This window comes from Mobula birostris, chromosome 16, assembly GCF_030028105.1.
Source record: "Mobula birostris isolate sMobBir1 chromosome 16, sMobBir1.hap1, whole genome shotgun sequence".
NCBI lineage: Eukaryota > Metazoa > Chordata > Chondrichthyes > Myliobatiformes > Myliobatidae > Mobula > Mobula birostris.
Window position 1 is genome coordinate 56,678,140 of NC_092385.1, and position 21,283 is coordinate 56,699,422.

The 21,283-nt window shown below is 43.2% G+C and overlaps 1 protein-coding gene across 1 annotated transcript in view; it reads right to left on the reverse strand.

Annotated features, from left to right (window-relative positions):
- Positions 1-514: 514 nt before the first annotated feature.
- amt (aminomethyltransferase) overlaps positions 515-21,283 on the reverse strand; it is a 56,608-nt gene continuing 35,839 nt past the window's right edge. The window contains exons 7-9 of the mRNA XM_072280673.1: positions 10,942-11,122; positions 2,443-2,598; positions 515-1,380 (exon numbers count right to left, since the gene is read on the reverse strand). Coding sequence (XP_072136774.1) covers positions 1,202-1,380; positions 2,443-2,598; positions 10,942-11,122 — 516 coding nt within the window. The 3' untranslated portion in view covers positions 515-1,201. The remainder of the gene's footprint in view (positions 1,381-2,442; positions 2,599-10,941; positions 11,123-21,283) is intronic.

Genomic DNA, 21,283 nt, shown 5'->3' on the forward strand with positions numbered 1-21,283 from the left:
ATCAAGTTTTCCTGCAGGATGTCTCTGTATGTTGCTGCATTCATTTTACCCTCTACATTCACAAGCTTTCCAGGCTCTGCTACAGTGAAGCATTCCCACAGCATGATGCAGCCACCACCAAGCTTCACGGTAGGGATGGTGTGTTTTTGATGATGTGCTGTATTTGGCTTGAGCCAAAAAGCTCAATCTGGTTTCATCAGACCATAAAACTTTCTTTCAGTTGACTTCAGAGTCCCCACATGCCTTTTGGCAAACTCATGTTCTTCAAACAGGACCAAAATGCACAACTTAAAAGAACCGGTAAACTAATTTCAAGGTCGTGTGCTAAGCTTGGGTTTAAAATTGGCCACTTTAAAAGGAAGCTGGGAAAAGAAACTTAATACACATGAATGAGGCCAAGCCTCAAGTAGTTTGAAGTGTCTGAGCAAGATTGAGATAGAGTAGGAGACATAACTACAGGCTGTTAATGGACAAGCTGGTTCCCCTTCATATTAAACTTCATCTCATTCCTCAGTGCTGGTTATTTAATTTTATTATTCTACAAATACATTGGAAAAAACGCACACAAAAACCAACATTAACATTTTTGTACAGAGGTGTGAATATTACCAAACACTGTCTGTAAATAAAGCACTACATTTATTAAAATTACTGAACTGGCTGCAGACAGTGTTAACCTCTCGTCAGTTATCATCAATTGAATTAGTATCCATGTCATAATTCAAATATTGCAGAGGCAATTCTGCATCACCTACAGCTTTCTTTACAGAGTTGGCATAGCACCTAATTAACAATGAATGTTCATTTACAAAGGCAGTATGAAAGATTAGTTCACAGAGGATAATTATCAAGCACTACTGAAGGAAGGCAGCTCCCACACCCTCTCAAAAGGAAATAACTGGTGTGTTGGAAAGCTGATGGAGGCAAAAGCCCTCATCATGCTTGGAGAGCCATGACCTGCAGGGCTGTGGACCTAGAGCTGGAAGCTGCCATTCGGTTGGATGGATGTTTTCTCTTGGCATAGACAAATGCCACCAAATGGCTTCCACTCCTGTTGTAGATTTTCTGATTCTCTACGGGAGAATGGAGCAGCTCAATTGTCAGAATCTGTAAACCTGAAGACTTGATAATTCATCAACTATCACCTAACTATTAAAACTATGATTTTAACCCTGGCCACGTCTAATATTTGATGAAGGTGTCACTTCACAGTATAGTACTTGGTGGGTATAAAAGGCATCTTGGTGACAACGGCATCCACGATCTTCTTCCTAACTTCCACTTTTATCGGCGTGCCCAACTTGCTGTATTCTGTATCCACATATCCCATGGCAATGTTCTGCTTCAGACACGGGGAGGGGCAGCCACTCGTTACCTCCCCTGTACATTAATGGAAAACAGAGGTGAAGGTTAACAATTCTTATAACTTCTCTATTTAATAATCATTTTCTTTGATAATCAATAATCTTTGATAATCATTCATCTTTAAACAAGTTTTCCTGAAGTCTACTGGACATCCTATGTATAAATGAAGGTAAGGGGACATACTGTATGCGTCCAGCTGTCCTGCAAACCAACACAGTACAATTACAGTGTTTAAAAGACATTTATTTGTACATGGATAGAAAAGGCCTAGATGGATATAAGCCAAACAGGGTAAATGGGACTAGCTAAGATAGGTGAGTTTGGTCAGCCTGAGCGAGTTGGGCCAATAGGCCTTTAAAAAAAAAGAGAGACAGAGCATGGAAATGCCTCCCCCCACGTGGTACCTTTATATATCAGCAGCACAGCAAACAGTTTCAAACTCCTGGGACATCTCGCACAACCTCTCATGGTCCCAGAACACACCCTACACAACCTGGAAAGCTCACCAAGGCCTCTACTTTCTGAGGAGGGCTTTATTCACTGGAATGCAAGGTGTAAGCGACCTATGAAAAAATGAGGGGCACAGACGGCGAATGCACTCAGGCAGGAGCGGATCTATTTAAAAGGGACTTGAAGAATCAACTTCTTCACACTGAGGATGACACATTTAGGCAATGAGCTGTCAGAGGGACATGGGTGGGAAAGGTCAAAAGGAATAAGGGCAAATACAGGGAAACGGGGCTAGCTTAGGAGAGCACCTCAATCAGCATGGACGAGCTGAGCCAAAGGACCTGCTTCTGTGTGTATGACTGTATGAACAATAAATAATCACATAGCACCATTTGGATCAAAGAGGTTCCAAAGGTATCACAAGACCGTAAGATATAGGAGGAGAATGAGGCTACTTGGCCCATCAAGTCTGCTCCACCATTCCATCATATCTGATTTGGTCCTACATCCCTATTCTTCACACGCAACCTTACCAAATCTTTCAAGTATTTAGCCCATTTCCCTTTAGAAGTTTTTAATGAATCCTTCATGATGTTCCCTCCAATGTAACACTCCCCTGGAACATACCAATGACTTTTCCATCAACGTTTAAAATAGGCGTGTGCTGCCTGACTGGGGGCCCAGTTGACGTCAGACCAACTCGTTTCCGTCTCGTTTTCTCTTTGATCTGCTTCAGGACAATCTCAGCTCCAGGGAAGTTGGTTGCTGCTCTCCGGCGTTTTCCTGTGAGAAGAAGTGGGGGGTACTGTGTCAAAGATAATGATTGCTGGCTGGCAAAAAAATATTTTTCATATTAACAGGAGCAGCACCAAACAACTAGGGTCCCCGCTGCCCCAGCTGCAGGTGGGTGAAGGACAAACAGTGTCCGTGGGATACAGCCACAGGGAACAGGGAGTGGGAGGTCATCTCAGCGAGGAGAGAATTTGGGGATTACAGGGGGTAGTTTGTTGGTTATGCCACTGGATTAGTAATATACAGAAACCCAGTCCACTATGACAGTTGGAGCATTTGAATGCAATTCAAAAAAATCTGGAAATAAATAGCTAATATCAGATATATATATCTATATATCTCCCTCTCTATATCTATCTATATATCTATCTCTCTCTCTCTATACACACACACCTGTGTGGCTGCTGAACTATTGCAAAATTTGAGTGGTTCCCAAATATATTTGCAGCCTGCCCTCAGTACATCTTTAGGTTCAAAGGTTCAAAGTCAAATTTAATGTCAGAGAATTGTATGCAATATACATCCTGAAATGCTTTTTCTTTGCAAACATCCACAAAAACAGAGAAGTGCCCTAAAGAATGAACGACAGTTAAACGTGAGAACCCCAAAGTTGGTTAACCAAATGTTGGTCAACACAAAGAACACGTTTCACTGCATGTTTCGATGTACATGTGATGAATAAATCTGAATTCTTCAGGGGAAGAAACTTTCTACCCTCGAGAGAACACAAGAGATGGTAAATGCTGGAATAAGGAGGGGCAATCAATCAACTGGAGGGAGTTGGCGGGTCGAGCAGTACCAGTCGTTGAAAAAGTCTCGATGCAGGGACTGAATCAAAACAATGGCAATTCCTTCCCCACCGCTGTGACTCGATTCTCTGAGTTCCTCCAGCAGTTGGTCTTTTTTCCCCCCCATTTCCTTGGGGGAAAACAATTTCACATTTTGAAGTGGCCCTGCACGTAGCTTAGTCGTACAAAATAAACAGTGGGCTTCCCAAGTTGACCTTTGCATGATCACTTGAGGATGTGTTGGGTGATTACTTAAACGATGTCACCCACATCTCAGAAGAGGGTGCAGAAGAAGTTTACCAGGACATTTGCTGAACTAGAGGGCATGGAGAGGTTGGTCAAACTTGGGTTGTTTTCTCTGGAGCAGCACAGGCTGAGGGGGTACCTGATAGAGGTTTATAAGATTATGACAAGTATAGGTAGATGGCCGGTACTTTTTCCCAGAGTCGAAATGTCTAATAGGAGAGAGCATTCATTAAAGGTTACAGGGAAGAAGTTCCAAGACGATATGCAGAGCAGGTTTTTTTTTAAAGTCACTGGTACTTGGAAGGTGCTGCTAAGGGTAATGGTAGTGAAGGCAAATTCAAGAGAGACACTAAAGAGATTCTTAGATATGCACTTCCTGCCTACACAATATCCAAACCCACCCATTCATGTGCAGAGAATGGATAGATATAAATATTGTCTAGGCAGAAGGAATTAATTTAATACTAGTTTAAACATAATATCGTGGGCTGAAGGGCCTGTTCCTCTACTGTGCTCTATCTGAGCAGGACAGATGAGCGGTGTGGATAATTTTTCCCACATGGAAATCAAGGTTGTCCAGGGCAATTGCCCGTATAGGAAAGGGCCCTAATTGGACTCACCAAGCCCCAAGTCAGCAGAAAGCACCGCGCAGGTGTAGGATGTCGAGTAACCAACAAGGCAGAAGATGACAAGCTGAGCAGATTGCAGTCTGATTCCACCAATAGATGGATATGATGTAGACTAAGTTTACAAACACTTGGAGAATAGCTCGGTAACACAGTGCCAAGAGGTCACACGTTACAGACAGGAAGGTGGTGAAGTAAACACAAGAGATTCTGCAGATGCTGGAAATCCCATTCTCTTTCTGACATGAAGGTCGGAAGATGAGGCCACTCTCAGGTGCGAGGAACAACATCTCATATTCTGCCTGGGTAGCCTCCAACCTCACAGCATGAACACTGATTTCTCCAACTTTTCCAGTAATCTCTCCACTTTCATTTTCTCTCTTTTTCCATTCCCCATTCTGGTTCCCCTCTTACCCCTTCTCCTCTCCTCACCTGCCTATCACCTCCCTTTGGTGCCCCTCCACCTTCCCTTTCACCTGTGGTCCACTATCATCTCCCATCAGATTCCTCCTTATTCAGTGCTTTACCTCTTTCACTATCACCTCCCAGCTTCCCAGTTCATCACCGTACACCACCTACCCACCTTCCCCCTCATCTGGTCTTACCTATCACCTACTGACTTGTACTCCTCCTCCTCCTCCCCTCACCTTCTTATTCTGACTTCTTTCCCCTTCCTTTCTAGCCACAATGAGGGGTCTTGGCTTGAAACGTTGACTGTTTATTCCCAACCATAGATGCTGCCTGAACTGCTGAATTCCTCTAGCATTTGGTGAAGTGACCTGAAGAGCAAGCATAGAGAGTGAGTTTTAATGATTCTGGTGGATATAACTTGGAACTCCAAATAGAAAAGGGATGTGAATTTTTGGTCACAGAGACTGGGTCTTAATTTGAGTCAAAGATTGCAAAAAAACAAGGCCAAGAGCAAGAGGACAGTCAGAAACTTTGTGAGAAACAGTGAATGGAAAAAGATTCAAAGGCACTGAAGGAGCTCAGCGGATCTGGCAGCATTGATGGAGGGAAATGGAGAGTGGATTTTCAGGATGAGACCCTTCATCGGTCTGGAAGGAAGGGGAGATAGTTAGCAGTAATAGGTGCTGGAGAAACTCAGCATCTATGGAGGGAAATGTACAGTCAACATTTTTGAAAAAGGAAGAGGGGAGAGAGCTAGTAGCAACATACAAATGGTACTCAGCATGTAGGCAGCATTTATAGGTGGAAAGTTTTAAGTTAGCGCTGAATAGAGAGTAATCTTGTTTGCCCTCATATCATTCACCAAGATGGAGTGGGATAAGCTAGAATATAGGTCCATAGGTTCAGTTCATTGTCAAGTATGCAGGTACAATACAATTCTGATATTTGTCTACTCTAGATAGCCATTAAACACAGAAAGACCATGGGTGTTGATGAAAGAAAAGAAAGAAAGGAAAAGGAGTAGACCATTTGCCCCACTCCCCAAGCTTGCCCTGCCATTTAATATCATGGCTGATTTGCTCTGGATCCCCATTGCCCTCAATTTGCTGATCTTTCAAAAAAATGCATCAGCTTGCTCTGTAAATAGCCTGATGGTGGAGCCTCTTCAACCCTTCATGGTACAGAATTCCAGAGAGTCACTAGACTCCGAGAGGAGACATCCTGTATACCTCAGTTTTAGGTAACAGCTCCCTTCTATCTTTGTCCTCTTATTCAAGACCCTCCCACGTGTGTAAACATCACAACTACCCAGCCGTACTCCCTTATGATTTCATATGTTTCAGTAAGGTCACCCTCATTCTTCTAAACTCTAAAGAATATAGATCCAGCACCTTAAATCGTTTGTGATAGGACAGGCCTCTCATCTTGATAGTTAACTGAGGGAATTTCATTAAGACAGCTTTCAATGTCAGTATACCTCTTCTTAACTAAGAGGACTAAAATAATGTAACACTCTGTGATGCCCTAGTGAAGAACATGTTTTGTTGTATGACTACTGTTATGTTTTATTTTCTGCAGCTTTTCTGTAAAGTGTGTTCTGTCATTAAGCTTCACAATCTAGTATTTTGGTTTTTGCTAAGATAAGGAGTCACTTGTTCAGCTTAAGAGTGTTGTGTCAGCCAATTGAGTTTGCTTTGATAACCTGCTGTCCAGTGGGATGCCATGGAACACTCGAGAGAGCTTGGTGGCATCAGATTTCTAGGAGATGGTGGGTTGGTTTTGGGTTTTTGTTGGCAGGTGTTGGAGGAAGAAAAGTGCAGAAAAGAGCAGAAGGGAAGACGCACACGGAACCCCACCCGAAGGAGAGACCCCGTCGTAAGAAGTGCTTCGTGCAGACAAATGGTTCCACCATTCTGAGTTAGCCAGTTCATTTGCCACCATCTTCAAGGAAAGTTCAAACTGTGGCTGGTGTCTTTCACACAGAATGTGGATTCAGCAATGTGAGTAATTAAAGCATAGCGCATGACTACCGACTATCCAGCAATGAGCTCCAACGTTTATGTGCACTTTTAGACTGGTTCAGCTGTAATGGGCCTTTTACTGTTAACTGTTTGTTAAAGTAGAAATAATTGTAAATATAGTTCCACTTTAATTTTATGCTGGTGCAAATTGTTAATTCCTGGCGAATGATAACTTTGCATGGGGCTGTATTTATACAGCATTCACCATAATTTTTGTTCCCTCAACGGAACATTCCAACTATCCTGTTTGGTTGACCCGAATCATACCGACCCTAGACGTGCTACTTATTGAAGTTGGCCATCTCATCATACCCATGCAATGTTGAAACATGTGACTGTCTGCCAGAGATAGCTAATGAGCTCAGTTCATTTCGAGCCACTGTGAGAGGGTTACAACTCCATTTGTGGCTTCAGCAACACTTTGTTTCAATGTAATACTTCACCATTCCTGAACTTCAACCTCCTTGCAATAATGGATAATACTGAACCAGCCTTCCTAACCACTTGTTGCACCTGCCAAGTTCTTGGAAGGTGTTGAATTGTTGTGGGTAGAGCTAAGGAACTGCAAGGGTAAAAAGACCCTGATGGGAGTTTTATGTAGACACTCAAACAGTAAGAAGGATATGGTCTACAAATTACAACGCATGCCACAAGGGCAATGGTACAATAGTCATGGGGGATTTCAATATGCAGGTAGATTGGGAAAATCAGGTTGTTACAGGATCCCAAGAGGAGTAATATCTAAAATGCCTGTGAGATAGCTATTAGAGCAGCTCATGGTGAACCCAATATTATAGGCATCCGTTAGTCCGTGAGACCATGGATTTGCGCCTTGGAAGGTTTCCAGGGTGTAGGCCTGGGCAAGGTTGTATGGGAGACCGGCAGTTGCCCATGCTGCAAGTCTCCCCTCTCCACGCCACCGATGTTGTCCAAGGGAAGGGCATTAGGGCCGATACAGCTTGGCACCAGTGTTGTCGCAGAATGTGTGGTTAAGTGCCTTGCTCAAGGACACAACACGCTGCCTCAGCTGAGGCTCAAACTAGCGACCTTCAGATCACTAGACCGACGCCTTAACCACTTGGCCACGTGCCAATACTGAACCCAATAGGGGATCAGCTATTCTAGATTGGGCATAGTGCAATGCCCCAGAATTGATTAGACAGCTTAAGTTAAAAGAACCCTTCGGAAATAGTGACCATAATATGATAGAGTTCAGCCTGCAATTTGAGAAAGAGAATCTAAAGTCAGATATGTTAGAATTATAGTGGGGTAAAGAGAATTACAAAGACTTAAGAGAGGAGCTGGCCAAAATTGACTGGAAAAGTACATTGGTAGGGATGATGGCAGAACAGCAATTGCTGGAATTTCAGGAAGCAATTTGGAAGGCACAGGATATATACATCCCAAAGAAAAAGTAGTATTCTAAAGGCAAGATGACACAAATATGGCTAACAAGAAAAATCAAAACTAACATAAAAGCCAGAGAGGGTACATAATAGAGCAAAAATTAGAGGAAGTTAGAGGACTGGAAAGATTTTAAAAACCAACAGAAGGTGACTTATAAAGTCATTAAGAAGGAAAAGATGGAATACGAAAGTAAGCTAGCCAATAATATTAAAGAGGACACTAAAAGTTTCTTCAGATACATAAAGTGTAAACAAGAGGTGAGAGTGGATATCAGACTGTGGAAAAATAATGCTGGGGAGGTAATAATGGGGGACAACAAATGGCAGACAAACTGAATAAGTATTTTGCATCAGTCTTCACTGTGGAAGATACTAGCAGTATGCCAGAAGTTCGAGTATGTCAGGGGGCAGAAATGTGTGAAGTTGGCATTACTAGGGAGAAGGTTCTTGGAAAACTGAAAGATCTGAGGTAGTTAAGTCACCTGAACCAGATGGTATACACCCCAGGTTCAGAAAGAGGTGGCTAAGGAGATTGTGGAGGCATTAGGAATGATCGTTCAAGAATTAATTGATTCTGGCATAGCTCTAGAGGATTGGAAAATTGTAAATGTCACTTTACTCTTCAAGAAGGGAGAGAAGCAGAAAAAAGGAAATTCTAGGCCAGCTAGCCTGACCTCAGTGATTGGGAAGATGTTGGAAGCGATTGCTAAGGATGAGGTTTCGGGGTACTTGAAGGCACATGATAAAATAGGCAGTAATCAGTATGGTTTCAAAGAAAAATCATGCCTGACAAATCTGTTGGAATTCTTTGAAGAAATAACAAGCAGAACAGGCAAAAGAGAATCGGTGGATGTTGTGTACGTGGATTTTCATAAGGCCTTTGACAAGGTGCCACACATGAGGTTGCTTAACAGTTAAGAGCCCATGGTATTACAGGAAAGATACTAGCATGAATAAAGCAGTGGCTGATTGGAAGAGGCAAGGAGTGGGAATAAAGGGAACCTTTTCTGGTTGGCTGTTGGTGAATAGTGGTATTCCAAACAGGTCTGTGTTGGGACTGCTTCTTTTTACGTTATATGTCAATGACTTGGATGATGGAATTGATAGCTTTATGGCAAAGTTTGTAGATGATATGAAGGTAGTTGGAGGGGCAGGTAGTTTTGAGAAAGTAGAGAGGCTACAGAAGGAGTTAGACAGATTAAGAGAATGGGCAAAAAAGTGGCAGATGGAATACAGTGTTGGGAAGTGTATGGTTATGCACTTTAATAAAAGAAATAAAAGGGTACACAATTTTCCAAATGGAGAGAAGATTCAAAAATCTGAGGTACAAAGGGATTTGGGAATCTTTGTGCAGGGAATCCCTAAAGGTTAATTTGCAGGTTGAGTCTGTGGTGAGCAAGGCAAATGCGATGTTAGCATTCATTTCAAGAGGACTAGAATATAAGAACAAGGATGTAATGTTGAGGCTTTATAAAGCACTGGTGAGGCCTCAATTGAGAGCAGTTTTGGGACCCTTTTCTAAGATGTGCTGACATTGGAGCGGGTTCAAAAGTTTACAAAAATGATTCTGGGAATGAAAGACATCATATGAAGAGCACTTGAGAGCTCTGGGCTTATATGCACTGGAATTCAGAAGAAAGAGAGGAGACCTCATTGAAACCTATCAAATGTTGAAAGGCCTTGAATAGAGTGGATGTGGAGAGAATGTTTCCTATGGTGGAGGAGTCTAAGACCAGAGGACACAGCCTCAGAATAGATGGATGTCCTTTTAGAAAGGAGATGAGGAGGAATATCTTTAGCCAGAGAGTGGTGAATCTGTGGAATTTGTTCACACAGGCGGCTGTGAAAGCCAAGTCATTGGGTGTATTTAAGGCAGAGGTTGATAGATTCTTGATTAGCCAGGGCATAAAGGGATACAGAGAGAAGGCAGGAGATTGGGGCTGACAGGGGAAATGGATCAGCCATAATTAAATGGCACAGCAAACTCGATAGACCAAATAGCTTAATTCTGCTCCTATATGTTATGGTCTTAAATGGTTTTAAGTTATCAGAACACTCTTACCATTCTGGGGCAAGAGACGTTGCAGATGAAAACTCAATCAATATTGACAGAGATAGGAGAAATGGGACATTTTGTGTGAGGATTTTGAACAAAGCAAGGAAGAAACTGAAACTAAAACCAAAATAATGGGAGTGGGATGGACGTGAAATAGGCATTAAAGGAAATAGAAGTTTTGCCTAATTTTTACAAGCAGGAAGAATTTAAGAATTCACATATCATATTGAGGAGGCCATTCAGCCCATTGAGTCTGTGCTATCTCCCAGAGCAATCTAATAATCCCATTCATTTCCCAGGAACCTATTCTCTTCTCAGCATTGATTGGTTCTTCCCAATTCTCCTGCTACTTACTTGTATTGGGACAACTGACAGTAGCCATTTAACCTACTGACCCAGCATGTCTTTGGGATGTGGGAGGAAACTGGAACATTTGGGAAAACCTATGCTAGTCACAGGAGAAATGTGTAAACTCTACACAGATGGCAGAGGGCAGTGTCAAAGCTGGGTCCTCGTGGCCATAAGGCAACACTGCAGACCGCTGCACCGTCGTGACGCTACTTCAATCAATCTTTTGTTTTATCATCAAAGCTATGAGGCTAAATGGACAAAAGGAAGTAGGAACTGAAATACGAAAGAGAACTAACGGCTAAGTTCTGGGCCAGTACAGGAACTAAATGAACCAAGTCAAATTAGCAAGTTTCAAAAGTGATATCTGATCCTGCTTATAAAGATGAGTATTGTATCTTCTGCAGACACACCAGGGGTTAAGGAGAGTACCTATAGTCCACAAAAGGCTTGCTTCCACGGGTGTTGTGGTCTCATCAATGTCGTTTCCGTAAAGACAAAGGCCAGCCTCCAGCCTCAAGCTGTCCCGTGCCGCGAGGCCTGCAAGTTTGACTTCACTGTTCTTCAGCAGCGACTCCACCAGCTCAACAGTGTGTTCAATGGGTACTGAGATCTAAAATTTCAAAAGTGGAAATGTTACTACTTGTTCCCAATACAACAGAAAGCAATGGTCCATCGCTACTCCATAGTTCTTAGGTAGCACCCTGTTAACCCTGCTGCCTTCTCAGATATGTCCCAATCCCAATGCCTTATGCTCTTGCACAGTCCTGTGACACCCATAAACCCAACCTGCCCCTCAGAAAGGCAACTGCAGCCAGTGTCCATGCTAAATAATTGTTCAGCTGGTCACCCTGCAAGTTGCAGAACTACAAGTGCTCATCTTGTCCATCATGTCTGACAATGACAGGGAACCTGTGCAGGAGAGTTTCTAAAGAGAAAGGCCATTGTACTATGGCAGTTCTACTCTCTGAACCTCAGAAGTCTGGGTCCAGTGATACAAACAAGTGTCACAAACTGGGGTCTTCCTCGGTTGCAGTGGATGACCATGACATCTTCTGTGCCTTGTCACGCCCTTCACTCTCCAGAACGCTGCAGTATCACCTTCCAGAGCATTGGATTTCACTGTAGATCCCATCTGCCCAGTTCACTGGAGCTGACTTCACAAGCTAGGACAGGCTCATCTTAAAGCAACACCATGACTACATTGCACTGCAATTGATATTTTTCTTCTAATTGTGATTTTTGTAAAAATTGTTTACAATTTCAGAATCCGACTATCACCAATCTATATGACAAAATTTGTTGCCTTGCGAAACAGTACAGTGCAAAGATATAAGTGATTCTAAATTACAGAAATAAGCAGTGCATTTAGGGGGAGCTAAGGTACCATAGTGGTTAGTGTGATGTTATTACAGCTCAAGGCCTTGGAGTTCGAAGTTCAATCCTGGAGTCCTCTGTAAGGACTCTGATGTCCTCCCCATGGAAACCACGGTTATTCTCCGAGTCCTCTGGCTTCTTCCCACAGTCTAAAGACATACAGGTCAGTGGGCTAATTAGCCATTGTAAGTTGTCCTGTGATTAGGCTAGAGTTAAATCGGGGGTTGCTGGGTGGTGGGGCCTGAAGGGTCGGAGAGGCCTAAAGGTTTCTTCTCTGACTAGGAGGTCTGCAACTATTGGTGTGCCACAGTGATCAGTGCTGGGTCTGCTGTTGTTTACTATCCATATCAGCAATTTGGGTGATAATGTGGTCAACTGAATCAGCAAATTTGTGGATGTCACCAAGATTGGGGGCTCAGTGGACAATGAGGAAGGCTATCAAAGCTTGCAACAGGATCCAGACCAGCTGGGAAAGTGGGCTGAAAAATGGCAAAATGGAATTTAATGCGGACAAGGTGTAAGAAGTTGCACTTTTTTGAGGACAAACCAGGGTAGGACTCACACAGTGAGTGGTAGGGCACTGAGGAGTGCGTTAGGACAGAGGGATCTGGGAACACTGATCCATAATTCCTTGAAAGTGGTGGCATCACAAGTAGAGTCATAAAGAGAGTTTTTGGCTCATTGACCTTCACAAATCAGAGTACTTAATATAGGAGTTGATGTTTTACTGAAATTGTATAATATGTTGGTGAAGTCAAATTCGGAGTACTGGGTGTAGTTCAGGTCCCCTACCCACAGGAAAAGTATCAATAAGCTTCAAAGAGTACAGAGAAAATTTACCAGGATGTTGCCAAGACTTGACCTGAGTTATAGGGAGAGTTTGAACAGATTAGAACTTCATTCCCTGGAGCATAGGAGAGTGAGAGTTTATAAAATTATGAGAGGTATAGATGTGGTAAGTGCAAGCAGGCTTTTTCCACTGAGGTTGGGTAAACTAGAACTACAGGCCATAGGTTTAGGGTGAAAGGTGAAATGTTTAAGGGGAGCCGGAGGGGGAGTTTCTTCACCCAGAGGCTGGTGTGCATGCAGAACAAGCTGCCAGTGGAAGTGGAAGATGTGGGTTCCATCGCAACATTTAGAAGTTTGGATAAGTACATGGATGGGAGGGGTATGGAGGGCGACGGTCTGGCTTGTCTATGTGCAGGGAGATGGGACTAGGCAGAGAAATGGGTTGGCATTGACTAGATGGGCCAAGAGGCCTCTTCCTGTGCAGTAGCGCTCTATGACTTTAATAAAAATAATAACGTGATTTAGGTTTTTCCTGTGAATGTTGTGTATCTGATGCTACGTGCCTGCCATGCTGTTGCAATTTTTCATTGTACTTATGCATACAATTGATACTAAACACAACTTTGATTGAAGTGCAAGGGTTTTGGCATCTACTACAGTCTCTTTTGTTCCACAATGTAGCCAATTCCTTTATCAATGCTCCAGCCTGGTAATGTCCCTGTAAATACACACCTCGTCTAATATAACTACCTCAGTCCCAATTCCACATACACTATCCTGCTTACTCCCGATCGTTCTGTAGATTTTAAAATCCAGTTCTATTTCCTTACCCTCTCAATACATCCCCATCAATCCCAGTGGTCTGCTCTCAGCTACAGCCCTGCATTAATAGAAAATCCTGTTTCCAACATTAATCCCAGTCCCACGTGTCTACTCTTTCCAAGGGTGAGTCTCCACCTCAAACTCAATCCCTCCATTTGACCTACCCCATGCTCCTCCATTAATTCCAAACCAAATCTACCTCATTTTCCTCCCGATCACTACTCCTCCATATCCTTATGCCTGCACCCAACCACTGCCTCATTTTCTCCCCACAGATCTGCATCAATCCCATACCCTTTGGCTCTTGCTCTTAATCACATTTCCATTCTAAACCTCTCTTTCTGTCCTCACCCCTAAATCAATTTAATTCCAAAACCCAGTATCTTCTGCCCAGAGCCCTATACTTATTTCAAACCTAAACTACGGTCTCTACTTATAGCCCTGCAACATTCTCAAACCAACTGCCCCAATCTCTACAGCCTGTACCAATGCAACCATACCACTTCACTCTAAACTTTGGTCAATCCCACAAAAATGGCTTGCAACTTTCATCTCCATGCTCATCCAAATGAGTTGTAATGAAGGATCCAAGGGGATAGTGTCAACTGAGTGAGAAGGCAACAACGTAGAGTACAATATGAAAAATGTGAATTACCCACTTCAGTGGAAAACTTGCGATGCTGAACATGTAGATCTGTGACACCCAGGGTAAAAATCTTGAAGCATTTGTAAAAATCTTCAGCATTTCATGTTTACTACTGGGAAAAGCCCTCGGCCTAAGTCACCTATGGTGACATTTGACCCACATCCCTCTGAACTTTTCCCATCCATGTACCTGTCCAAATATCTTTTAAATGTTGTATTCTACCTGCCTCACCTATTTCCTCTGGCAGATCTTTTCATAAACATAACCACTCTCTGGATGAAGAAGTTGCCTCCTACATTCCTATTAAATCTTTTCCCACTCACCTTAGACTCGTGCTCTATAGTTCTTGATTACTTTTCCCTGGGGAAAAAAAACTGTGCATATTCACTCTATGTCCTTCGTGAGCTTCTGGTCATCTACAAGATCACTGCTCAGTCTCCAATGTTCCAAGGATTGAAGTCCAAGCCTTCCCAACATCTCCCTGTAATCCAGTCTCTCAAGACTTTAGAACGTCCTATTAAACCCAAATCCTAGTGCAAGACCACAATGTTATTGTAAACCAGTCACCAAAAGCCAACATGCAAATGCAGTAAGAAATTAGGAAAGCAAATGGTACATTAGCTTTAACATATTTTCCTGCAATTATCTAGGATCTTAATGAGAACAGGTCTGGAGAATCGTTTATATTTTTGGACTTCTGATCTAAAAAATTATATATTGTACTTCACTGAGGGAGAACAGCAAAGATTCACATAAGAGGTTCTAGGGATGGTGGGTCTGTCACACAATGGGATATTAGAGAAGGAAGACTTGGTTTACTCAGAGTTTCAAACAATCACATAAAGTCTCATTAAATCCCATTGGGTGAATGCAAGAGCACCACACAAAATGCTGGAAGAACTCGGCACATCAGGCAGCATCTGTGGAGCAAAACTAATAGTCATCGGGTATTGGGTGGAGATAAGAGAGATTTCCCTGAGCTGAGGGATTTACAACCAGGGGAAACAATCTTAAAGTAGGCCTGCCAGGACAAAAATGAGTAGAATTTTCATCACAAATGTAATTGTGAAAGTTTATAATTTTGTATCCTGGACAAGTCTGGAAGCCTAATTACACTCAAATCAAATCGATACTTTCTAGATCTTACAGAAATCAAGGGATAAACAGACCGAAGTTTCAGCGCTGATTTATGGTTGAGACATTGGTGTAGCCTCATGATGCCAGCAACCCAGGTTCAATCCTGAGCTCTGGTGCTGTGTGTGAGGAGTTTGTACGTTCTCCCTGTGCCTGTGAGTTTCCTCTGGATGCTCCAGTTTCCACTCACATCCCAAAGATGCGCAGGATACTTTGCCCAATGTAAATTCCCCCAAGTGTACAGGAGGAGTTGATAAGATTGTGGGGAGAAATTAGTAAATGGGATTGATGTAGGATTAGTGTAAATGGGAGTTTGATGGATGGCATAAACACAGTGGGCCAAAGGACCTGGTTCTGTACTACATCTCTCTATGACCATCACCATTGTTGCTGAATTGGCAAGAAAGGGTCCAGAGGATAGAAACATAGAAAATAGGTGCAGGAGTAGGTCATTCGGCCCTTCGAGCCTGCACCACCATTCAGTATGATCATGGCTGATCATCCAACTCAGAACCCTGTACCAGCCTTCCCTCCATACCCCCTGATCCCTTTAGCCACAAGGGCCATATCTAACTCCCTCTAGTCCTGACTACTCTAGTCCTGCTTCTAACCCTTATACGTATTTCTACCCATAGCCCAGGATCATTTTACACCCACTGTCCCATTTACGTGACATCAAATATCAATGCCTCTCTCCCCTACAGGTCTGATCAATCCATTCCTACTACTCTGCTCTCTTCCTCATAAGTAAAAGGAAGGAATGACAGGATCCTTGCCCACTACTCTGCTCTCTGCCTCATAAATAAAAGGAGGGAATGATGAGAGCATTGCTCACTGCTCTACCATTCAATATCATGACAGACGTCCCTTACTCATATTACAAATATTCCTATAATTTTCTCTTTTTATTTAAATATTATCAGGCCCTTCTGAACTCTGCCAAAGCTAGAACTCTTCTGGGGTCAAAATGGAATGCAAAAATCTTTTCTCCATCAAGTACAGGGAGCTTTTTCACTAAAGATTGAGACTGTCCGTCCTGCCGTAGATTTGCTTTCTTCCTGTGGTCCATAGAGCTCTTATTCTTCTTACAGAAACATCTGCATGATGCTAAGCTAGGGCACAGGTACTTTGTGGATGGTGTTAAAAGATCAACTGCACAGGGTACAGGATAGGTATGTTTCGGTCAGAAGCAAGGACAAGGATTGCACGGTAAGAGAACCTTGGATGTTGAGAGAAGTGATGAATTTAGTCAAGGAGAAAAAAGAAGTATGTAACGCTTGGAAAGCTAGAATCAAAGAGAGCCCTTGTGGATTACAAAGATGCCAAAAGTGAACTCAAAAAACAAATTAGGAAAGTGAAGAGGGACCTTGAAAAGTCCTTGGCAAGTAGGATCAAAGGGAATCCCAAGATATTCTATCAAGAGCAAGAGGATAACTAGGAGAGGGTAGGATCACTCAAGGATAAAGGGGGAAAAACACTTGCTTGGATGCAGAGGATGTGGGTGAGGTCACCAAGAAAGAGGACGTGGAGGACAGGGAGATCAGTGCTGAGAGTATTGATATGCCAGGGCATCTCAAAGTAAAGGAGGAGGTATGTTGTGTCTCCTAAAGAGCATTAAGGCTGAGAAGTCCCCAGGGCCTGATGGGATATACCCCAGGCTATTGAGAAAGGCAAAAGAAGAGATTGCTGAGGCTTTGACCAATATCTCCGTGACTTATCTAGCTACAGCCAAGGTCCCAGACGACTGACAAGTAGCTAATGTTGTTCCATTATTCAAGAAGGGAACCAGGGATAATTCTAGAAACTATAGACTGGTGAATCTCATGTTAATGGTAAGGAAGTTCCTGGAGAGAATTCTTAGGGATAGGACTTAGGACCGTTTGGAAAACCACGACCTAATTGGAGACAGCCAGCATGGCTGTGTGTGGGGCAAGTCATGTCTTACTAACTTGACTGAACATTCTGTCAAGGTGACAAGAGTGATTGGAGAAGGTAGAGCTGTGGAGGATTTTAGTAAGGTGTCTGACAAGGTCCCTCATAGGAGGCTCATTCAGAAGATAAATGGGGTTCCATGGGGGCCATCTGTATTCGTAACGGGTTTGTCCATAGAAGATAGAAAGTAGTGGTCGAAAGGACTTCTAGTTGGAGGTCTGTGATTAGTGGTGTTGCGTCGGGACCTGTCCTGACCTCTGCTGTTTGTGATGTATATAAAATACCTGGATGAAAATGTAGATGAGTGGATTAGTAAGCTTACAAATGATATGAACATCGGTGGTGTTGTGGATAGCAAAGTATTCTGCAAGATATAGATCAGTTGTAGATATGGGTGTAGAAATGGCAGATTGAGTTTAAACCGGCCAAAGGTGAAGTGTTGCACCTTGGTGGGTCAAGTTTAAAAACTCAGTACACTGTTAAGGGCAAGATCCTCAACAGTGTTAATGAGCAGAGGGATCTTGGGGGTCTAAGCTCATGGCTCTCTGCAAGTAGCTACATGGGTTGAAAGGGTGGTTAAGAAGGCATATGGCGTGCTTACCTTTATTAGTCGAGTCATTGAGTTCAAAAGTCAGGAAGTTATATTGCAGGTTTATAAAATTCTAGTTAGGTCACATCTGGAGTATTGCATACAATTCTGATCACCCAATTATAGGAAGGATGTCGAGTCTTTGGAGAGGGTGCAGGAGAGGATGCTGCCTGGATTAGAGGCCATGCGCTATAACAAGAGGTTGGACAAACTTGGGTTGTTTTTTCTGCAGCTGCAGAGGCTGAGGGGAGATTTGGTACAGGCCCACCTTCACTAATCCGGCACCATTGGGACCTGAGGAGTGCCAGATTAGTGAAAATGGCGAATTACAGAAGGATCAAATTAAGCATAATCAGTGCCGGATTATCGAAGGAACCGGATTACAGGTAGTCGGATTAGTGAGGGTCGACTATAGAAGTTTATAAGATTATGAGAGACATAGATAGAGTAAACAGACGGTATCTTTTTCCCAGGGTTGAAATATCCAATATTGAAGGTGGGAGAGAGTAATTTCAAAAGAGATGCAAGGGGCAATGATTTTTCATTCCACAGAGAGTGCTGGGTGCCTGAAATGCACTGCCTGGGGTGGTGTCAGAGGCAGATACATTAGCGACTTCTATGAGACATTCGCGTAGGTACATGAATGTGAGGAAAATGGAGGGATATGGACATTGTGTAGGCAGAAGAGATTAGTTTAGTTGGCAATTTGATTATTAATTCAACACAACATTGTGGGCCAAAGGGCCAGTTCCTGTGCTGTACTGTTCTGTGGTCTGTGTTCTAAATGCCCACAAGTAAATAAATCTCAAAGGTAGTATATGGTGACAAAAAGGCACTTCAATAATACAGGTTTCCCACGCCATCCGAAAGTAGAGTGTTCCTATGAAACAGTTCGTAAGCCGTAATGTCGTAAAGCGAAGAAGCAATTACCATTTATTTATATGCGAAAATTTTGTGAGCGTTCGCAGACCCAAAAATAACCTACCAAATCATGCCAAATAACACATAAAACCTAAAATAACAGTAACATATAGTAAAAGCAGGAATGATATCATAAATACACAGCCTATATAAAGTAGAAATACTTTTCCACAAGCATTGCCTGAACTGTTCTCCGTAGCGAAAATCTCACTCAGGCGCTGTTGGCAAAAACACGGCGCAAGCGCTCTCCAGTAACTCTTAAGCTATGAAGCTGCCAAATCATACCAAATAACACCTAAAAATACACAGCCTATACAAAGTAGAAATAATGTACGTACAGTGTAGTATCACTTACCGGAATTAGGAAAGTGCCGAGCACACTGATGATAGTGTGTTAGGCTGAGTCGTCGGAGGTTTGGGGTGGTGCAGTGGCCCCCACCCTCCGGGCAGCGACTGATACCGATCTGCGAAGCATGCAGAGGTACAGCGGTAGCCGGGAGGCACACAGCACATCTTTAAGAAAAAAGCCGAAATAAACATGCTAAATAATTAGGTGCCGCCAGGCACATAATTGTCGGCCCAGATCAGAGGGGATTGTCGATGGCATCGCCTCTGATCTGGGCCGACAATTACGTCCCGGGTGGCACCTAATTAATTAGCATGTTTATTTTGGCTTTTTTCTTAAAGATGTGCTGTGTGCCTCCCGGCTACCACTGCATTCTCTGCGAATCGGTATCTGTCCGCAGCCCGGGGGTTGGGGTGGTGGGATACTGGGGTGTCATTTCATCATCATCTGTTTCCATTAGGGCAGGCAGGTCACCTTCTTCTATCTCTGCCTGCCTCGATGTCGAAGGTCGAGGTTCATCGTCTGCTGTGGCTGATGTGGAAGGCTTGCTTGACTGCTGAGCCTCGTGCATTTTTCTATCATACAGTTCTTTGTAAGGACTCAAACCATCTTGCAAATATGCCCTAAACCGACGTACCCTTTCAAAATTAAAGTCGTACTTTATCATTACTCATTCGGTTTCGATTGTTATCTTTTCCTCTTCCAATTGCATCAGCTCTTCATCTATCAGTTCTTGGTCATGGGATGCCAAAACCTCTCCAACATCATCTTCGTCAACTTCCACAAGCCAAACTCACTTTATCCTTACTTCGTTCACCACGATCAAAACAGTTAATTATGTCTAGATTTACACTGTGTAACACCCTTACGAGCTCTTTTAGGCTTTTCTGATACCGTAGAACTCATCTTGCTAATAGCTGCTCACAGGCACATGCTTAAGCAATGCCAGCGAGAATGCTGTTCCGAATCCGGGGGAGAGCGGCTGCTCGGGGCGTGCGCTGATTTTTTTTCGTGCGCTGCCTTTTATTGCACGCTGCTTTTTTTCATGCATTGCCTTTTTTCATTAACAGTGAAAACACCTTCTGTTAGCGAAAACAAGGAACTAATGTAGGTCTTTCGTAACAGTGAGGTTTTGTAAAGCAAACGTTCGAAAAGCGGGGGACACCTGTACACTTGCTTTGACTTGGACAGAGGCTGTTGACTGGCTGAGTTCTTCTACCATTCATTTTTGTTTCAGATCCTAGCATCGGTAGTTTGTTATCCATTACTATCGAATTCACTCTGACTTCTCACACACATGGCTACCTTGAAGAAGCTCTCTTCCTCACACCAATAGGACTTCCATCAGTGCATTTCACACTGTTCATCCTCAGTGGTTTTTGGCTCCCTTCTCACCTTTTAGAAGATTCTGACCAAAACTCACTTCCACAATCAGAGTCTGCACCCCCCCACCTACCCCCCCGCCCCACATTTAATGGATGTCACAGGCTCCAGCACGTTGCAGGCTGATATCAGCTCCAATTCAGATACACCCAGAGTCAGAGATCATAGAGTTGTACAGCACAGAACTTCTGCTCAACATGTCCATGCTGACTAAGCCATCAATCCAAGCAAGTCCAATTTACCTGTATTTAGCCCACAGCCACCTAAAACTTAACTATCCGTGCACCCTTCCATGCGCGTTTTGAATATTGTAATTGTATTCACTTCTACAGTTTCTTCTGGCAGCTCGTTCCACATACCCAGCATCCTTTGTGTAAATCTGTTTACCCTCAGTCCTATTTAAACTTTTCCCTTCTCACCTGAAACCTGCGACCTCTCATTTTCAGATCCCTCTATCTGAAGAAAAAAGATTATGACCATCCCGCCTAGCTACAGCCCTTGTGATTTGATAAACCTCTAAAGCAGGGGTTCCCAAACTGGGGTCCATGGACCCCTCAATTAATGGTCAGGGTCCATGGCACAAAAAAAAAGGTTGGGAACCCCTGATCTGAAGTCACCCTTCTGCTTATTATACTCTACGGTAAAAAGCCTCAGCCTATCTAGCCTTTCCTTGTAACCAAAGCCCTCCAGTCCTGATAACATCCTTGTGAATCTTTCCTCCAGATTAATAACATTCTTCCTGTAGTCGAGTGACAATACTCCCATTTGTGCTCTCAGCCTGTGCAATATTCCATGAGGCAGCATTCTAAATCATATCCAGAAATTCACCCTCAAT